Source organism: Vipera berus (assembly GCF_964194415.1).
Source record: "Vipera berus genome assembly, chromosome: Z".
Taxonomy (NCBI): Eukaryota; Metazoa; Chordata; class Lepidosauria; order Squamata; family Viperidae; genus Vipera; species Vipera berus.
Window position 1 is genome coordinate 14,157,515 of NC_138205.1, and position 19,455 is coordinate 14,176,969.

The 19,455-nt window shown below is 44.5% G+C and overlaps 1 protein-coding gene across 1 annotated transcript in view; it reads right to left on the reverse strand.

Annotated features, from left to right (window-relative positions):
- LOC308678657 (integrin alpha-D-like) overlaps positions 1–19,455 on the reverse strand; it is a gene marked incomplete at its 3' end in the record, with an annotated part of 44,175 nt that overhangs the window by 19,557 nt on the left and 5,163 nt on the right. The window contains exons 5-16 of the mRNA XM_081345886.1: positions 17,354–17,468; positions 16,826–16,956; positions 15,200–15,333; positions 14,447–14,600; positions 12,980–13,130; positions 11,225–11,298; positions 9,366–9,498; positions 6,315–6,463; positions 4,833–4,967; positions 3,428–3,643; positions 2,000–2,130; positions 210–367 (exon numbers count right to left, since the gene is read on the reverse strand). Of these exons, the coding sequence (XP_081202012.1) occupies positions 210–367; positions 2,000–2,130; positions 3,428–3,643; positions 4,833–4,967; positions 6,315–6,463; positions 9,366–9,498; positions 11,225–11,298; positions 12,980–13,130; positions 14,447–14,600; positions 15,200–15,333; positions 16,826–16,956; positions 17,354–17,468 (1,681 nt within the window). The remainder of the gene's footprint in view (positions 1–209; positions 368–1,999; positions 2,131–3,427; positions 3,644–4,832; positions 4,968–6,314; positions 6,464–9,365; positions 9,499–11,224; positions 11,299–12,979; positions 13,131–14,446; positions 14,601–15,199; positions 15,334–16,825; positions 16,957–17,353; positions 17,469–19,455) is intronic.

Sequence of the window (19,455 nt, forward strand, 5' to 3'; positions counted from 1 at the left end):
CTTCAGTGCAGGAGAAGGCGTGTGTGAGATTCTCTCAGTAAATATGGAGAAATACCAGAAAAGATGAACCAGCAACATGGCGTCGGAAGCAGGGGGCCAATAAGAGGGCCATATCACATGCCTCTTTGCATATTTAAATTAACCAAGGGTCTGCCCTGAAGGATGCGGACTGCTGTAAGACCCTGAAAGACTGCAGCATTTTCCATCACCTAGGAAATCCTGAGTGGCTTTTGAAACAGTAAAGCACACTTCTGCCACGCTGGCCACATTCTCCTGAGATGTTGGCCTCTGCCCCTGGAAGACTAAGGTTGGGATGGAAGATGGGTGGAATGCGATGGAGACCATCACTTGCAGAACAGGACGAGACCTGGAAGCCAGAAGAAAAGGAACGATTGTTATCATTAAGATACTGTGTAATCAGGAATCAGCATCGAACACGAACAAGCTAGCAAAAAAACATCTAAGCCGATGTTTCTCAACCTTGGAGACTTTAAGACATCTGGACTTCAATTCCCAGAATTCCCATCTTCCTTGGTGTTGTGTATTAATATGTTATGGTTAATGGTTATGTACCACATGTAAATAGTTATGAGGTAAAACACTACGGCAGCTTTTGACAGCTGTCAAAAGCTGCTGGTAGCCACTGCGCAAGCGCAACCGCTTGACAGCTCCTAGCTGTCGGAGTCGCAGGAAACTGCGCAGGCGCGACACAGCTTGACAGCTCCGGGCTGTCAAAGCTCACCACCGCCGATTGGTCCGCGCGACAAGCGGGAAACTGGCACAGCTCTGATTGGTCGCCTGTCGGCCAGCTGGGGGTATAAATAGAGGCACTGCGAGTCTGTTCTTCGCCCAGTTCCTGTCAATAAAAGGTTTACGTTTAGCCAGCTGTCTCGCGTAATTCTTCAGCGGACGAAGCACTTTCGGTTGGACAGTTCTGGGCGTTGAAGTCCAGACTTCTTAAAGTTGAGAAACACTGATACTGTATAAGCTGAGGGTGCATTACACGGCCACTGGCTTCACTCCCCAATCTCTGAGAAACATTTTCTTACCACGTAGCAAGTGACCTCATTGGTGTCAACCTTACTATCCTCACTTCTTCTGCTGGGTCAAACCATCCTCCCTCCAGCGGCAATGACAGGGTTCAAAAACTGGCTTTAAGCCAACGTTCCCCCCCTCCTCCAGTTTCACTGTTGTCTTGTTGGGTTGGTGAGAAAACAACCACAATAGATTTGCTAGTTTCAAAAGCAGAGGGCCTTGAGGTTTCAACTTCTGCAGAAGAGTCCGAGCCCATGGAACTAAAACCAGGATAAGTGGGAGGTCCTGCCAATGGGAAACTGCCTAACTTGTAGACCCCTTATGTTTAAGATAACATTTTCTCCAATGGTGGCAGCTCAGCATTACATTCACCAACCCAACAGATTATGAGTTGATTCAAATCCACTACAGGAACAGGAGGAACTGGAGGAATCCTGAGTCTCTATGTTTTGTAGTCAAGAAATGTAAACAGTAAAAATACATATAAATATAATCATGCCTTGAGGGACACGGTGGCTCAGTGGGTTAGGACGCTGAGCTTGTCAAACAGAAGGTCGGCAGTTTGGCGGGTCGAATCCCGAGTGCTGCGTAACAGAGTGAGCGCCTGTTACTCGTCCCAGCTTCTGCCAACCTAGCAGTTCGAAAGCACGTAAAAAATGCAAGTAGAAAAATAGGGACCACTACGGTGGGAAGGTAACAGCGTTCCGTGCGCCTTTGGCGTCTAGTCATGCCAGCCACATGACCACGGAGACGTCCTTGGACAAGCGCTGGCTCTTCGGCTTTGAAACGGAGATGAGCACCGGCCCCTAGAGTTGGAAACAACTAGCACGCATGTGCGGGGGAACCTTTACCTTTACCTTTAATCATGCCTTAATATAATATTCTCTATTTACTGAGGGCCTGAGGCTGATTGTGCACATTTAAGAAGAACTGGGAGAAAAACGGGGCTGTCTTCCTTCCTTACCTCATCAACAAAACTCTTCCTTGTTGTCCCACAGTGATGTCCTTCAGACCATCCCCGGTAATATCTCTTCCTCCACTAATGGCTTGGCCAAAATAAGAAAACTGTCCGGAAAACTTCAGTCCCGCAATGCGCTGTGGAAAGGTCAAGGAAGGTAAGCAAAGAAAAACATGACGGTCACAAATGGCTATTACACGACACGGATGCTGCAACGGTTGTAAATGCAAGCCAGTTGCCAGTTGCCCGGATTGTGATCACATGACCATGGGAATGCTGTGACAGTCATAAGTATAAGGACAAGTCATAAGTAACTTTTTTCAGGGCAGTCATAACTTCCAAGTTTTTGGGTGTGTGTATGTGTGTGTTTGTTTGTTTATTTGTGTGTGTGTGTGTGTGTGTGTGTGTACAGGTAGTCCTCGACTTGCAACAGTTCATTTAGTGACCGTTCAAAGGTACAACACTGAAAAAAGTGACTTATGACCATTTTTCACACTTATGACCATTGCAGCATCCCCAGGGTCACGTGATTTACATTCGGATGCTTGGCATCCGACTCGTATTTATGATGGTTGTAGCATCCCTGGCTCATGCGGTCCCCTTTTGCCACCTTCTGATCAGCAATGGGGAAGCCAGATTAACAACCGTGTCACTAACTTAACAACTGCAGTGATTCATTTAACAACTGTGGCAAGAAAAGTCATAAAATGGGGCAAAACTCACTTAACAAAGGTTTCACTTAGCAACAGAAATTTTGGGCTCAATTGTGCTCATAACTCAAGATAGATAGAGAGAAGATAGATAGATAGATAGATAGATAGATAGATAGATAGATAGATAGATAGATATAGATAGATAGATAGATAGATAGATAGATAGATAGATAGATAGATAGATAGATAGATAGATAGATAGATAGAGATAGATAGATGAGAGAGAGAGAGAGAGAGAGAGAGAGAGATATGATGGATGGATAGATATAGATAGATAGATAGATAGATAGATAGATAGATAGATAGATAGATAGATAGATAGATAGATAGATAGAGATAGATAGATAGATAATAGATAGATAGATAGATAGATAGATAGATAGATAGATAGATAGATAGATAGATAGAGATAGATAGATAGATAGATAGATAGATAGATAGATAGATAGATAGATAGATAGATAGATAGATAGATAGATAGATAGATAGAACCCCACTCTGTGGTTCATGCTTTTGTTTTTTAATGACAACTCAGAAAACACTGCAAGGGTGTGTAAGGGTGTGGTTTTGAGGTTCTGCAAAGAGGAAGTGAACAAAAGATGGCGATTGTTGAGAAGAGTTGTGCAAAGGCACTCTTAGATGTCTCCATGGCATCTCCAAGTCTTGCTTCCAGAGGAGAAAGAGAGCCACTTGATCAAGCAAGTCCTAAGGATCGGCTCACCTGAACATAACTGTGCTTGATGGATGCCCTTTTCCCTGAAAAGATATACACGGCTCCTGCATTCTCATCTTCCAAGGGAGCCCCAATGGCTACATCTGTCCATTTGTCCCCAGTGATGTCACCTGCTGCTGCCATGCTGGCCCCAAAGCGACCAAACAAATGTCCTGGCTCTCCTTTTAAAGCTGTGTTGCTGTCTGTGCACGAAAACGTTTCCTTCTGCAAAATGTAAGACAAATACGCTGGAATGCAAATGGATTTCTCAGAAGGCAGCCCCCGTAATATGGTCTTTACAAATTTCTCAAAAAGTTCTAGATTACACTTCAGTATATTTTATTAAACATCTCTGAACATCTCTGTATTATGATACAATTTTGTTCCATCGTGGACTGCCATAATTCCCCAAGGAATCCCCAAGGAATTCTGGGACTTGTAGTTTAGTGAAGGTTCTGAACACCTAGCCTTTCCTTTCATTGCATAAACCAGGGGTCCCCAACCCCAGGTCTGTGGACCAGTACTGGGCCGTGGCATGCCAGCAACCGGGCCACACAAACAAGCAAAGCCCCATCCGAGAGATGCAGGCAGCACACAAAACCACGCATAGAAAAACCTCTCTCCACAGAACCGGTCCCTTGTGCCCAAAAAGTTGGGGACCTCTGGCATAAACCATCATTTCTACAATTCCCCAGAGAATAACCCCCATTTGGGGTTTACTGCATAAATGGATCCTCAGTGTTTCACAACTCCTGGCACATATACAGTTTTTTGTCAAGTGTCACCCTCATTTCAAATATTTGTTTGCTGTATTGGAGATCAGCCTTTAAAAAATATCAAGAAATATAGGTAGTCCTCGACTTACAATGGCAAAGGAGCCTGCCCAGTGCAGTCATAAATCATGACAGTTGAAAAGTGGATTAGCCATGTCACCGGCTTGATTTTATGACTTTTTTTTTTGCAGTGGTCATTAAGCAAATGCCATGGTTGTAAAACAACTGTCACAGATGTCAAGAAAGCCAATTGTTCGCTAAGGGCCAGTTTTGCCAAAAATCAGAAGTAAATGCTAGTTTTCGGCAAAAACGTTGTAAAACGTGTTCATATGAACACAGGATGCTGTGAATGCAAACTGGTTGCTAATTGCCCAAATCAGACCAAAATTTCAGAACCATGCCACAAATAACCTGGGTAACTTCAGAACCAGGTCGCAAACAACCTTAGTAACTCCAAAGGGTCACTAAGCAACTAGTCGTAAAGCAAGGACTACCTGTAAGAAAAGCAAAGGTTTCTCCTCAACCTGATTTAAAATATATATCTGGGAATTTCTGAGCAGATGTTGGAAATCATGGAAACTTGAGCTGTCCGTCTTCCACCATCATTTATTCTCTGCTTCATAGACCCAGGAGTCTCTTACCTTAAAAAGACAGATGTGAACCCTTCCACCTGCAGTGGCATCGTAGTACATGGGAGCGCCAACCAGAACTAAATCTGTGCTTGTGTCTTGATTGAGGTCCACCGAGCACAGAGTTGCCCCAAAGTAAGAACCAACCTGTGGCATCAAATAATCACCTCTTAATTTCATTCTCCTTAAGAAAAATGGAGCAAGATCATCATCATTTGCATATTTTATGTTCTAACTGCAGAAGCCGAGACGTTACTGCCTGAAGCATGAAGTATTATGTTTTCGAAGAGTCCAATCTTCAGGCCTGCGACAAGATGTTATGAAGCAAGTAGGCAATATCAAGGACATTTTCAGAAATGTAGGGCACTTCTCCTTGGTTCTTTGCAGCCCTCTAAAATCAGCTGTGTTCGTGTTTGGCAGCTGACTGTCTGGCAGCTCAACCGAAAACAAAGTAAAGATTTCTTTATTTTTCGGCTATGACGTTCTCTGCAAAGCTGGGAGAAATTCCTTTTCCCATTAGCAGGGATTTTTGCCTCTCTTGAAAGAGATTAGCCAGCAGAAAGACAAACATTTCTATCTGAGACTTAAAATCAAGCTATGGCAAGTATTTAATGGCCTGCTAAGTCCTGATATTTTGGAATTACCAGTCCCATTCTCTTCCCCACAGCACCTCCATCTTTGTTGGAATTATGGAACTTTTATCTCAACACATCTTGAAGCTGTAATGGAGCATCTAAGGAGACATGCCAGGAAGATTTAATATCTATGGAGTATTTATCAGACAAAACTTGTGCTTTTGTCTCCAGCGTGTGAAAGCTAGGAGAACCAAGGTCAGATATATATATAGAGAGAGAGAGACTGAGACAGACAGATGCATTTCATAATAACATCTGAACATTGTCAGCTGCCTTTTTTCTGACAACTGATCCACTCTCAGCCCTTTGGGAGACAGAGGCAGGAAAAAAGATGTAAGATTTGAACCTTAAGATATGTGTTCATATACAGGTAGTCCTTGACTTATAATCATTTGTTTAGCTCAAAGTTACATCACTGAAAAAAGTGACTTCTGGCCTCGTTTCACACTTACCACTGTTGTAGTATCCTCGTGGGCGTGTGATCAAAATTCAGAAGTTTGGCAACTGGCGTGTATTTATGACAGTTGCAGCATCCCGGGATCATGTGATCACCCTTTCGCGATCTTCTGACAAACAAAGTCAATGGGGAAGCCAGATTCACTTAACAACCGTGTAATAACTTAACAGTTGCACTGATTCAGTAAACAGCTGTGACAAGAAAGGTGGTAAAATGGGGCAAAGCTTACTTAACAACCGTCTCGCTTAGGCTCAATTGTGGTCATAAGTTGAGGATTACCTGTATGTGCCTTTGAACCTTTGCTCAATAGCCCTCGTGGCTGAGTAATGTTTTGGGGGCTTCCTTCAGAAGTTTCATCCGCACTCTTCAACCCATTTGGAGTTCTTTTATCTCAGTTCGTACCTGCTCCCCTACTGCCTCCATCTTCAGCTGCCATTCCCCACTCAGGGCTTCATTCTCAAAGTAGACAACTTTGCCGATGTGATCGTAGCGAGGGGCTCCCACAACCAGACCACTCCTCCCGTTGAACTGGACAGGCTGAGAAGAATAGCCTGTAGGGGAGACGAGACAGCTAAAATAACTCATAGGATGGTAGAAGAACCTTTAAATTTTAGTCCACAAACTTTAAAAAATAGAGTTCCAATTAGGATCAAGTTATTCTGTCAACATTTTAAACTCCCCTGGATAGTCGGTCACCGCTGTTTCTGGAGGGAGTGATAAAAATCTCCCTTCCCTCTCCACAGGGGGGAAAGTACTTTAGGCTGCTTATGCAGGTAAAGAAAATAGTTAGGATTTAAGAGAGGCAGCTCTCACCCAGTCTCATCCACGCTGCTTTAAAATTGCTTGGTGGTAAATGTGACTTCGGCTGTCTGCAGCCTAGTGACGAGCCATATTGCCATGGCCGGTCTTTCGTCCGCCGGTTTGGAGGGCTGCCCTGGATCAAGCGGAAGGGCTACTGCCCTCCCGCGATCCAACGGGGATCCCCTCCTTCTGGTTGCCCCGACAGGGCGACTTTCGACCCTTTCCCCCAGCGAAGTGAAACTGGGCACAGAAGACGGAGCTCGCCTTCCAGTTGTCCATAGTGACCGCCTCGGCAAACCGGAAGTCAAGAACCTTTAAACTTATAGTCAAGCCTGGCATGCATTTTTTGGAGGCTCTCCTTGAATTCTGACCACATTTGGGACCGAACTTTGCATTGCTAAGGAAGGCAGTTGTTAAAATTGAGTCGTGTCCAATTTTAAGACCTTTTGTTTTTTGGCTTTTAAGCAAATCACTGCAGTTCTTAAGTGAATAATGTGGTCATTAAGTGAATCTGATTTCTCCCATTGATTTTGCTTGTCAGAAACCAGCTGGGAAGGTATCAAATGGTGATCACGTGACCCTGGGATGACACAGTGATCATAAATGCATGCTGGTTGCCAATTGCTCAAATTTTGATCATGTGACTACAGGGATGCCATGCAGTGGTGGGATTCAAATATGTGAACAACTGGTTCTCTGTGTGGATGTTGCTTCTGGAAGTCCGTTCTGGGCCTGGGCAACCAAAAATTAGCTACCGGTTCTGCCGAAGTGGTGCAAGCCGGCTGAATTCCACCACTGATGCTATAGTAGCCATAGGAGTGAAGACTTTTTTCAGTGCTGTTGCAACTTTGAATGGTTGCTAAACAAATGGTTGTAGGTGAAGAGCTCCCTGTAGTGTCTCAATTCAGGATTGCGTCTTTTTTTTTAGACATGAAAAGTAAAGTTTGTCAAAATCTAGTTACTGACTATTCATTAAAATTGCAGCTTCTATGTTCTAGATCAGGGGTAGGCAACCTTGGCTCTTTTATGACTCGTGGACTTCAACTCCCAGAATTCCTGAGGCAGCATGGCTCAGCTTGGAAACCTCTCCCTTTCCCCTCAGCATGGCTGGCTCAGGATTTTTGGGAGTTGAAGTCCACGAGTCATAAAAGACCCAAGGTTGCCTACCCCTGTTTAGATATTTGAGATCGTAGACAAAAAAGAAGAAGACACGAAAAGTCATAATACATCAAAGAGCTGAGGTTGCAAACCCGAGTAACTTTTCAGACTGACATTAAAATTAGAGAGAATTTTAGAGCATCGTCTCACTAGCAGGATCCCGCATTTTGGGGGACCACGAAATGAATTCAGAATTTTGATAGCATGTTATAGACACTCTCTAAAAATAGTTATTGTAATATATTGGGCCTGTTTTACTTGAAGTGTACCACCTCTCTTTGAATGATGTTTGAGATTGCTTAATCAGGGAGTTGGGTAATGGTTGCTGGCTCCTCAGACAAGCAGTCTCCAGGACCACCATTGGTTGGCTCTAGGGCGGCAACAGGCTCCTTCAAACCTATTGGCCGCCGCCTAGTGGCCAGCAGTAAAAATAGCTGTGTAGAAGCCTTGGTTAACAGTTCAGTTCCAGCATTCAATAAAGTATGTTCCTGCCTGAACTCTCTTGCCTCGTCTCCTGCTTGCAGCAAAGAACCCAGTACACAACAGTTATGATGGGCAGGATCGACTACCAGGCATGTCCCATGTTTAAAGGCAAACTGCATGTCATCCTCGACTTTGCAACATTTAGCAACTGTCTGAAGTTACAACAGCGCTGAAAAAAGTGACTGACAAGTAGTCCTTGCATTTGCGATCAGAGCAGCACCTCCACAGTCATGTGAACAAAAGTCAGACATGGATCACATGACTGCCCTTGGTGGCCTTCCCAGCTGGCTTCTGACAACTAAGGTCAATGGGAGGAAACAGGTTCACTTAAGGACCACATAATTCACTTAACAACTGCAGCAGTTTGCTTAATATCTGTGGTAACAGAGGGTAATTAAATTGGCATTTCTCACTTAACAGCCACCTACCATCAACAAAAAATTCTGGTCTCAGTTGTGGTCATAAGTATAGGACTACCTGTAGTAACTTGCTTTCTAACATTGAACTGAATGGAAAATCGTCAAATCTGGTTAGAAGAAAGCCTTGTATAGTCCAAAATAATAGAGATAATTATTAGAATTAGAATTATTAGAATTAGAATTAGAAATATTAGAATTAGAATAATTAGACTAAGTGGAAGTGGAAGTAGAATTCTTTATTGGCCAAGTTTGAATGGACACACAAGGAATTTGTTTCCAGTGCAGAAACTCTCAGTGTACATACAAGCAACAAAGTGATAAATCATGATCATAATCATCCTAAAAAATACATTCATCATAAATCGTAAGATAAAACACTCAGTATAGTCATAGGATACTAAATAAGCAATCAACATAAATCATACTTGGGTATTAAGTAAAACAAGTAATATAAATCATAAGATACAAGCAAAAGAGTCTAATTATAATAATTTCAGAAGAAGGCCTTATTGGAAAAAGAGAGTCAACCAATCAGTTGTCTCTGAGGGAGATGCACAATGATAGAACATGATGGAGGGGTTTTATTTCTTACCAAGATAGGAATTATTCATATCTTTGAGGGTGCTGGATATATTAATAAATTCTGGATCTCGGTTACTGGTTTTATATAGAGTCAGTCCTCCAGACCAGTCGTAGGCTCCCACAGCTCCAAGGACAGGGCCTTGCTAAATCACAGCAAAAAGTTAGAATACGAATACAAGATCAAATGATCAAAATAAAAATAAAAACAACAGTTCAGAAAAGGTTAACTACCTATTGTTGCAAGTTGGTACAGATCGTCTTCAGTTTATGACCAGTGGCTTAGCAATTGTTTGCAGTTATGACAGATCCACCAAAATGGACTTATGACCTGGATTTGAAGTCCTGACATCCAGACCTTCTGCCAGAATCATGTGATTGTATTTTGGGCACTTGGCAAAAGATTTGCATTTATGACTATTTGCAACACCCCACGGTCATGGGGTGCAATTTACAATGTTTTTGTTACAAACCTATGTTTACTTGCAGGTTTGTGACAAAAAATCACCCCATAGCGAACAATGGGTTCACTTAACAATTGCTGTGTTTGCTTAACGACCACTGCAAAAGAGGTTGTAAAAGAGACCAGTCACATGGTGACCCATTTATGACCATCACGACTGGCCTAAAGTCACCCTTTCATGGCTAAAGCAGGACTTGAATTCCCTGTCTCCCACTTTCTAGCTTCATGGGGTAGGCAACCTTGGCTCTTTTATGACTCATGGACTTCAACTCCCAGAATTCCTAAGCCAGCATAGCCAGCATAGCTGGCTTAGGAATTCTGGGAGTTGAAGTCCATGAGTCATAAAAGAGCCAAGGTTGACTACCCCTGCCCTAGACCAAGCTTGTTCTAATATCCATCCATTGCTTTCTCACATACCTTCCCCCCACCCCCACCCCCAAAAAAACCCATTGAAAACTTTGGAAAAATATGCATTTTCATAGGACATTTCTGCAAAGCTAAGCTATCTCTGGCCATTTCAGCAGCATAGTTTAATCTGAGTACTGGTCATCTAATAAAATAAATAAAATAAATAAATAAATTTTGAGCAATGTTCCAATATAGAACTTTTTAGTTTAAGATTTCGGGGGCTCTTGGAGAAGACAGAAAACATTACGGTATTGAGGGTATGAGAGGGAAGGAGAAAAAGGGAGACATTCATTCTCCATCACTAAGGATCTTCTAACACAGTGATGGCGAACCTTTTAGAGACCGAATGCCCAAACTGCAACCCAAAACCTACTTATGTATCGTTGGGTGCCGGATGGGCGTGTCCCTTTGGGTGGGTGTGGCCCATTGAGTGGGTGTGGCTGCAGTGGTAATGGCAAACTGGGTAGGACTAAAAAGTTCAATCAATCAATTCCAACTTTGCGAGATCTTTTTTTTCTCCCGCGAGAAGTTGAAATTAATTGATTGATTGAACTTTTCTTTGTTTTTTGCACACGGCGGTGGAGGCCTAAAGCGAAAAGGTTTTATAAAACCCAGCTGAAGGCCTAGGACTGGGTTGATGACACACGTGCCCACAGAGAGTGCTCTGCGTGCCACCTGTGGCACCCGTGCCATAGCTTCACCACCACGGTTCTAACAGATTGTCTCCAAGAATGCAGTGGGGTGAAGCTCATCAGAGGGAGATTCAACATGGAAATAAGGAGGGATTTCCTGACAGTGAGCAGGATTAATCAGGAAGACAGCTTGTCTCCTGAAGTTCTGGGTGCTCCATCTCTGGAGGTGTTCAAGAAAAGCTCAGACAACCATTTGTTGAAGATGGTTTAAGGATTCCTGCCTCGGGCAAAGAGTTGGGCTAGAAAATCTCCAAGGTCCTTTCTGGTCTTCTGATTCTATGACTCTAGGCTGGGCCCCAAAACACTCACCGGCGTCAGCAGGCCACTTAAACCTTCCTGGGACATTTCCATCTGGAAGGAACTGCTACTTTGGAACTGGGTGCCTATGGGGGAGACAATGACAGCAGGCAGTCAGGAGAGGATGTCATCAGTAAGGATATGGAAAAATTGCATGTTCTTGCTTTAGTCAGGAAAACCGACTAGATGGATAATTGAACAAGTCAATGCAGAGTTTTCACTCCAGGAACAAATGGCTAGACTCAAACTGTTGTGTACTGGGTTCTTTGCAAGCAGGAGATGAAGCGAGAGAGTTCAGGCAGGAACATTGCTTTATTGAATAACAGGAACTGAACTAGTAGCCAAGGCTTCTACGCAGCTACTTATACTGCTGGCCACTAGGTGGCAGCCAATAGGTTTGAAGGAACCTATTGCCGCCCTAGAGCCAACCAATGATCGTCCTGGAGACTGCATGTCTGAGAGCCAGCGACCGTTACACAGTCTCGCTGATTAAGCAATCTCAAGCAGCATTCAGACATGTGGAACAGTTCAAGTAAAACAGGTCCAATACATTACACAAATGATCCTACTTTGGACATATTATGCAAAGGCTGAGCTTTTTGGAGAAATCTATAGCACCAGGAAAGGCAGAAGGAAAGAGAACAGGATAACCAGAAACAAGATGGACTTAGTTATATGGTAGCAATGGGAACTTTGTTGATCTGAAGGACATGTTGGGAATACATCCTCCTAGAGCAGGTTTTTTTCCCAACCTTGGCAATTTGAAGATGGTTGACCTGCAACTCCCAGAATTTCCCAGCCAGCCATGCTGGTTGAGAATTCTGGGAGTTGAAGTCCCACCCATCTTCAAGTTGCCAATGTTGAAAAACACTGCCCTTGAGCAAAACTATCTGTGTACCAGCTGAGCGTCAACATGTAACTACATCCACAACATTTTCCATCAGAAATCAGCTGGCCAAAGTGTAAGCCATTTTGTGTCTCGATTCCCAATATTCTCTACTATTGCACAAAATGAATACCAAAAATACAAAATACAAAATTCTGTTTAGAAAGAATTTGCTACTCTACCCAAAAAATATTAGGATAGGGGTAATTAAATAAAGTACGAAACTCAATTAGCCAATCTCAAGAGGAGACCATTGCATGCTATGTCTGTAATTATTCCTTTTTCTGGAACATTAAGCATGTCTGCACTATAGGTAGTCCTTGCTTGGTGACTGCCTCATTTAGTGACCATTCAAAGTTACAGTGGTGCTAAGACAAATAACTTAGTGACCACTCCCCACATGTAAGACCTTCATTGGACAAGCGCTGGCTCTTCGGCTTTGAAACGGAGCTGAGCACCGGCCCCTAGAGTCGGAAACGACTAGCACGCATGTGCGGGGGAACCTTTACCTTTTACCTTTATCAACCCGTTGTACGCGTACCACCTGCTAGGTGCTGAAGTACCAATAGTGGTATGCATATCTTGGGGTGAAAAGCCCTGGTATATAAGACTAAGTGCTATTGCTATTGCTATCTCTGCTTGAGTCCCTCTTTAGGACAGCCCCCAAATCAGAAGCTTGTTCAGACCAGTAATACACCAAAGCGTAAGTAATAGATAAGCTCTATTGCAAGTGGGTCATTCTGCCGTTCTCAAAATTACACTTCTTCCTTCAACTTTCTTTCAGGAAAAACTTTGTATGTGAACTTGCCTCAGAAGGAATGCCAGGAAATAGCCCAAGAGATGGATCTGGGATTGCATCCTTTAAAAAACCCCAAAGTTACCTTCAATTGCAAAGATTTTGTTCTGTAACTGGTCCTGGATGCTTTTCAAAGCATTAAAATTATTGACTTTGAAAACGTGCTCATCGTCTGGCTCCGAAGCTATGTCTTTCAGTTCCTGCTGGACTTTGATTGTTGAAAACGCGTTGCCAACCTTAACATGGGGGAAGAAGGTAAAAGGTATTTCAAACACACTTGTTGCATTTAGCAAACAATCGACATGGCAGAGAAATGATGTGCACCGTATTCATTTTGGTAGTCACTCCAGGATTTGGATAACTCCTAAATCTTATGGACTGTCGTTGTTGTTAGCTGCGAAGTCGCGTCCGACCCATCGCGACCCTATGGACAACATTCCTCCAGGCCTTCCTGTCCTCTACCATCTTCTGGAGTCCATTTAAGCTCGCGCCTACTGCTTCAGTGACTCCATCCAGCCACCTCATTCTCTGTCGTCCCCTTCTTCTATTGCCCTCGATCTTTCCCAGCATTAGGCTCTTCTCCAGTGAGTCCTTCCTTCTCATTAGGTGGCCAAAGTACTTGAGTTTTAGCTTCAGAATCTGGCCTTCTAAAGAGCAGTCAGGATTGATCTCCTCTAGGACTGACCGGTTTGATCGCCTTGCAGTCCAAGGGACTCGCAGGAGTCTTCTCCAGCACCATAGTTCAAAGGCCTCAATTCTTTGGTGCTCAGCCTTTCTTATGGTCCAACTTTCACTGCCATACATTGCAACTGGGAAGACCATAGCCTTGACTATACGCACTTTTGTTGACAGGGTGATGTCTCTGCTTTTTAGTGTGCTGTCTAGATTTGCCATGGCTTTCCTCCCCAGGAGCAAGCGTCTTTTAATTTCTTGGCTACAGTCCCCGTCTGCAGTGATCTTGGAGCCCAGGAAAATAAAATCTGTCACTACCTCCATTTCTTCCCCATCTATTTGCCAGGAATTGAGAGGGCCAGATGCCATGATCTTGGTTTTCTTAATGTTAAGTTTCAACCCAAGTTTTGCACTCTCCTTCTTCACCTGCAACAAGAGGCTCTTTAGTTCTTCTTCACTTTCTGCCATTAGAGTGGTATCATCTGCGTATCTTAGGTTGTTGATATTTCTTCCGGCAATCTTAATTCCAACTTTTGATTCATCTAGCCCTGCCTTTCTCATGATGTGCTCTGCATATAAGTTAAATAGGCAGGGCGACAGTATACAGCCTTGCCGGACTCCTTTCCCAATTTTGAACCAATCAGTGGTTCCGTGTCCAGTTCTCACTGCTGCTTCTTGACTGTCAATAAACTGTAATCTAAAGTGCAAGGAGCTGTGGGTTGAATTTTGGGTAGACGGTTTGAACCCTAGAGAATGACATCTGGCCAGCTGCATGTGACTGTTCCCAATAAGGATGATGCTAGTAACATGGTGCCTCTTGGTGGTCTGAAATACAAAACTAATCAAATTTGGTCACTGGGGCTCCTAAGAAGAGTCTTACCCCGATGGCATAACGGATGATCCCAGCTTGTTCGGCCTCTGGTATCACCTGCCAATACTCAGCATCGTCTTTCGTCTTGCTTCCATCAGTTATCACGATAAGGATCTTTGTAGCCTCAATCCGAGATCCTTTTTCTGCGATAAAGAGTTCCCTCCTGGAGAAGAAGAAAAGGGAAGGAAGAAGGAACAGCGATTCGGCTACTTGATATTTTTTTCCAAGAATATTGACCAGTGGAAAGGAAGGAGAGGAAAAGAAAAGAGAGAAGAGGAGGAGGAGGAGGAGGAGGAGGAAGAGGAGGAGGAGGGGGGGAGGAGGAGGAGGAGGAGGAGAAGGAGAAGAAGAAGGAGGAGGAGGAGGAGGAGGAGGAGGAGGAGGAGAGGGAGGGGGAGGGGGGGAGGAGGAGGAGGAGGAAAGAAGGAGGAGGAGGAGGAGGGAGAAGAAGAAGAAGGAGGAGGAGGAGGAGGAGGAGGGGGGGAGGAGGAGGAGGAGGAGGAGGAGAAGGAGAAGAAGAAGGAGGAGGAGGAGGAGGAGGAGAGGGAGGGGGAGGGGGAGGAGGAGGAGGAGGAAAGAAGGAGGAGGAGGAGGGAGAAGAAGAAGGAGGAGGAGGAGGGGGGGAGGAGGAGGAGGAGGAGGAGGAGGAGGAGAAGAAGAAGAAGAAGAAGAAGAAGAAGAAGAAGAAGAAGAAGAAGAAGAAGAAGAAGAAGAAGAAGAAGAAGAAGAAGAAGAAGAAGAAGAAGAAGAAGAATTACATACACAACTTTGTGGATGGCTGTGGCTGTTTTGGTCCATCCTTGCAGCTGCTTCACTTCCATTACAAGACGTGCAGGGTCCTGGCTTTTGAAATTAAAATGTTCCCTGAAGTTCCCTGAAAACTGCATGAGAGCAAACTGTGCAAGACAAGAAGCACAGAGTTATTATGTTGTGTTCTGCCTGCATGGTGGTATGGAAACCTACTGTCCTGGAGCACTGTTCTTTTGACTATGGCAGGGCAACCCAGGTCACAAGCACACTTAGTCATCTTCTCCAAAATCCAAACTTGAATATTAAATATAGATATAAATGGAAGCATAAGAGGATCCTTTGGAGAAAAAAAAACTCTTATGCCTTCCCAATGCTTAAAGGAAATTATATTGACTGGGCCAATTCAGCATTGCCCTGCTTGCTGTTCTAAAAGGCCTATCATCTAAGGCTTTAAAAAAGCAAGATAAAACAACATTTTACAATTATTGTGAGCAAATGTCACCCTAAACCTGACTGAAGCCTTGCCATTTTTATTATGTCCGATGCTCATCTCTATATCTTAGCCAAGGGAGCCAGTGTTGTTCAAATTCAATTTCCGTGGTCATGTGGCTGGCGTGGCTATACCCTGAAGCGCACGGAACATCGTTACCTTCCCAACAAAGTGGTACCTATTTATCTACTTGCATGCTTTTCAAACGGGAGCTCACACCATCAAACACCACTTAGGTCTCAAATCTGGGCTGTCAGCTTTCCAACTGACAAGCTCAGCTTCACTAGCTCCTCAGCCATCGTGCCCCTTCTGTAGTATAAATGGTATAAATATATCAAATTTTCCCCACTGCTTCCCAGAATAGCCAAAGACAACCATTTTACCCAACCCTTTAGTTTAACAATAGCAATAGCCAGTGCTTTTTTTGTAAAGGAAAAAGGTGCCAGAACTCACACATCATACAACCCACCTTGCCTACCCTATAAGGTTCCATCCAAAAAAGGTGCCGGAACTCCGTTCTGAGCGTTCTATGAGAAAAAAAGCCCTGGCAGTAGCACTTAGACTTAGATGGGTGCCACAGGTGGCACGCAGAGCCCTCTCTGCGGGCACGCGCGCCATCGCCCCAGTTCTAGGGCTTCAGCTGGGTTTTATAAAACCTTTTCGCTTTAGGCCTCCGCCACCGTGTGCAAAAAAAAAAAAGGTTTAATCAATCAATTAATTTCAATTTCTGGTGGGGAAAAAAGAGATCTCACAAAGTTGGAATTGATTGATTGAACTTTTTAGTCTCACCCAGTCTGCTGTTACCACCGCAGCCACGCCCACCAATGGGCCACACCCATGCAATGGGCCACGCCCACCCAGCACCCGACGATAGATAACTGGGTTTTGGGTTGCAGTTTGGGCACTCGGTGTCTAAAAGGTTTGCCATCACTGGCTTAGAGAGTGCTTTAAGGCACTATGAAGCGGTATATAAGTCTAAGTGCTATTGTTATTTTGTAGAAAAGGATGTTAGCAAGTATTGCAAACGATAGGAACAAGCAGAACAAGTGGCACTTGGCTAGCATTGGATCAGGACGTGACTTGGCCCAGATCACTGGAGAATTTGGCAAGGTGGATCCTCTGCATGGCCCTCTCTCCATGGCCCTTACCAATGTGTCTCTGCCAGAGAGATTCCTGATGATCTGTGAAACAAATTGCTTCATCTTTTCAAAGTCTTCTTTCCCAATGCTGGAAGAGCCATCAATCAGGAAGGCAATGTCAGTTGGATGATGGATGCATTCTGATGGTAGATATACGGAGAGAGAAGCAGAAATATATTTATAGGACCCATCATGCTATTCCCATTCCAAGCCGGTGGGTATCAACTTCCATTGCCCATCATGGTGCTGATCAGTTAAAACTTTCACGTGATCCTTTTTATTATGAAAAGGAAAGAACAGACATAATTACCAAACCTAATAATTATAAAAACACTACTGATCTACTTTGGCATATTTTGGCTATATGCCTCAGATAGAATCCAAGTCCAGATTTAGACTTGCACGGCCCTTCCTTCCTTCCTTCCTTCCTTCCTTCCTTCCTTCCTTCCTTCCTTCCTTCCTTCCTTCCTTCCTTCCTTCCCTCCCTCCCTCCCTCCCTTTCTTTCTTCTTTCCTTCCCTTTTTCTCCAGATCTTACCTGGCAATGATTCTGGAAAATGTTCCTTTTCTTGAAGATTTTGGTCCAACAGAAAGCAATAGCCATTGACGTACATATTTTCCCCACAGGCCCGGTGCACCGTGGGCCCGCACACCTTAAATAAACAGAGATGGAAAGACCAGATGGAAACTGTATTCTCCATAACTTGGCCTCTGTAAGGCAGGACAGTGGGAAGTGGAGGGCAAATAGAAAGCGACAGTCAGTTTCCAAAGCTAGCTTGGTTATTTTGTTATTTTATACAAACAGTCAGAGCTTCTCCTTGGCAATAGAAATTCAACAACTATAAGTTAAAGTTATTTTCTGTCCTGTCCTAATATTGCAAATCAAGGCACATCTGACCAGGTTGTAATTGTCCAGCTATGAGGTGGCATCATGGACATCGGTACACATGGGTCTCACTCAGCCTTGGCAAAGAAGACAGGCAGGATCCTAACGGCATATGGGAGACCAGCTGAGGCACAAAGATAAGTGGGAAGATTTCCTGACTTTGGGAGAAACATCCACCAGCCACTTCCTGGCTATGGGCAAAGGATGAAAGTGTTATGTACTGGGCTCTTAAAGAATACCACATGGGTTGCTGGAGCAGCTAACCTCCAGCAACCCAGACTACAAGTCTCCTGTGCTGCAATTGGCTATCTCCAGGCAGCAATGGTTGATTCAAACTTATTGGCTGCCACCTAGGGGCTAGACTATATATTGCAGCTAGTTGCAGCCTTTTCCCCAGTACAGTTTCTGCATGAAATAAACTATGAGTTACCTTGTACTCAGCTTCACGTCTTCATTCCTGCGCCAAAGAACCCGCTATTTAACAGAAATGAAGAACGTGGTGTGCGGAAATTTCCTTAAAGTTGATAGTGACATCTTGGAGCCAAAATGTGGAGGACATGTGGATATTGTAGATCAGGGACACTTATGAGGCCAGGATTCCAATCATCCAAATCAGGGCTTTTCAACCAGTGGTACAGGTACCACCTGTGGTACATTGGCACCTGGCAAGTGGTACATGACCATCCTAGAAAAGTGGTAGCGGGGGAGGGGAATGAGCTGAACTGGTGGCAGCACCGCACAAGCCTGAGGGAGACAGCTGGAGCTGCAGGGCTGTCAGGGCTCAGTGGAAGCACCAGGATCAGTGCCAGGCTCCAGCTGGAGCTCAGCGCTGATTTTGGCGCTTCTGAGCCCAGAAGAAGCGCCGATCAGCTGGAATGTTGCAGCTTCTCCAGGGTTTTGTGATTTACATTCAGATGCTTGGCAACTGATTCATACTTATGACGGGCAGTGTCCCAGGGTCATGTGAAGTGACCAAAACCTGCTGCAACCACCCAGCAGACAGGGAAATAAAAACCAAACACCCCCCACCCCACCCCCGCTGCCAATCCTCAACAGAAATGGTCACAACAATGACAACCTCGGACAAGAGGAAGAGCGCCGCCGGGCAGGCAGGTAGGTGTCTTGCTCGGCTGTGGCTTGGGGGGGGGGCACTTTTTTCAGTGCCATTGTAACTTTGAACAGTCACTAAGCGAACTGTTGTAAGTCAAGGACTACCTGTACTTCATCACTTTTTCCTTTTTGGGGGGGGGGTCATCAAGTTTTTGACCCCTTGCTAGGTGACTGGCAGTACTCGGATGCTGCCATATCCTAAAAGTGGTACAATGGGTGAAAAAGTTGAAAAGCCCTGATCCAAATAACCTTTAGAAATAAAAATTGGAGATAGAGGGAGAGGAAGAGGGAGACGGAGGGGAAGGGACAGGGAGGGGAGGGGGAGAGAGGGAGAGGGAAAGGGAAAAAGAAAGGGAAAAGGAGAGAGAAGGAAGGAGAAGGAGGGAGAGGGAGAGAGGGAATGGAGGGAGGGAGAGGGAAGAAGGGGAGGTGGCGGAGAGGGAAGAGGGGGGGAGAGGGAGGGAGGAGGGAGAGAAAGGGGGGAAAGGAGGGTAGTGAAGCAGGAAGGGAGTGAAGCAGGGAGGGAGGGAGGGAGAGAAGGAAAGAGGGAGGGAGGAAAGGGGAGGGAGGGGAGGGAGGGGGGAGAGAGAAATAAAGATGTTTCCAAGTCGAGCTTGTAAAAAAAAAATGCGGGGGACATTTTC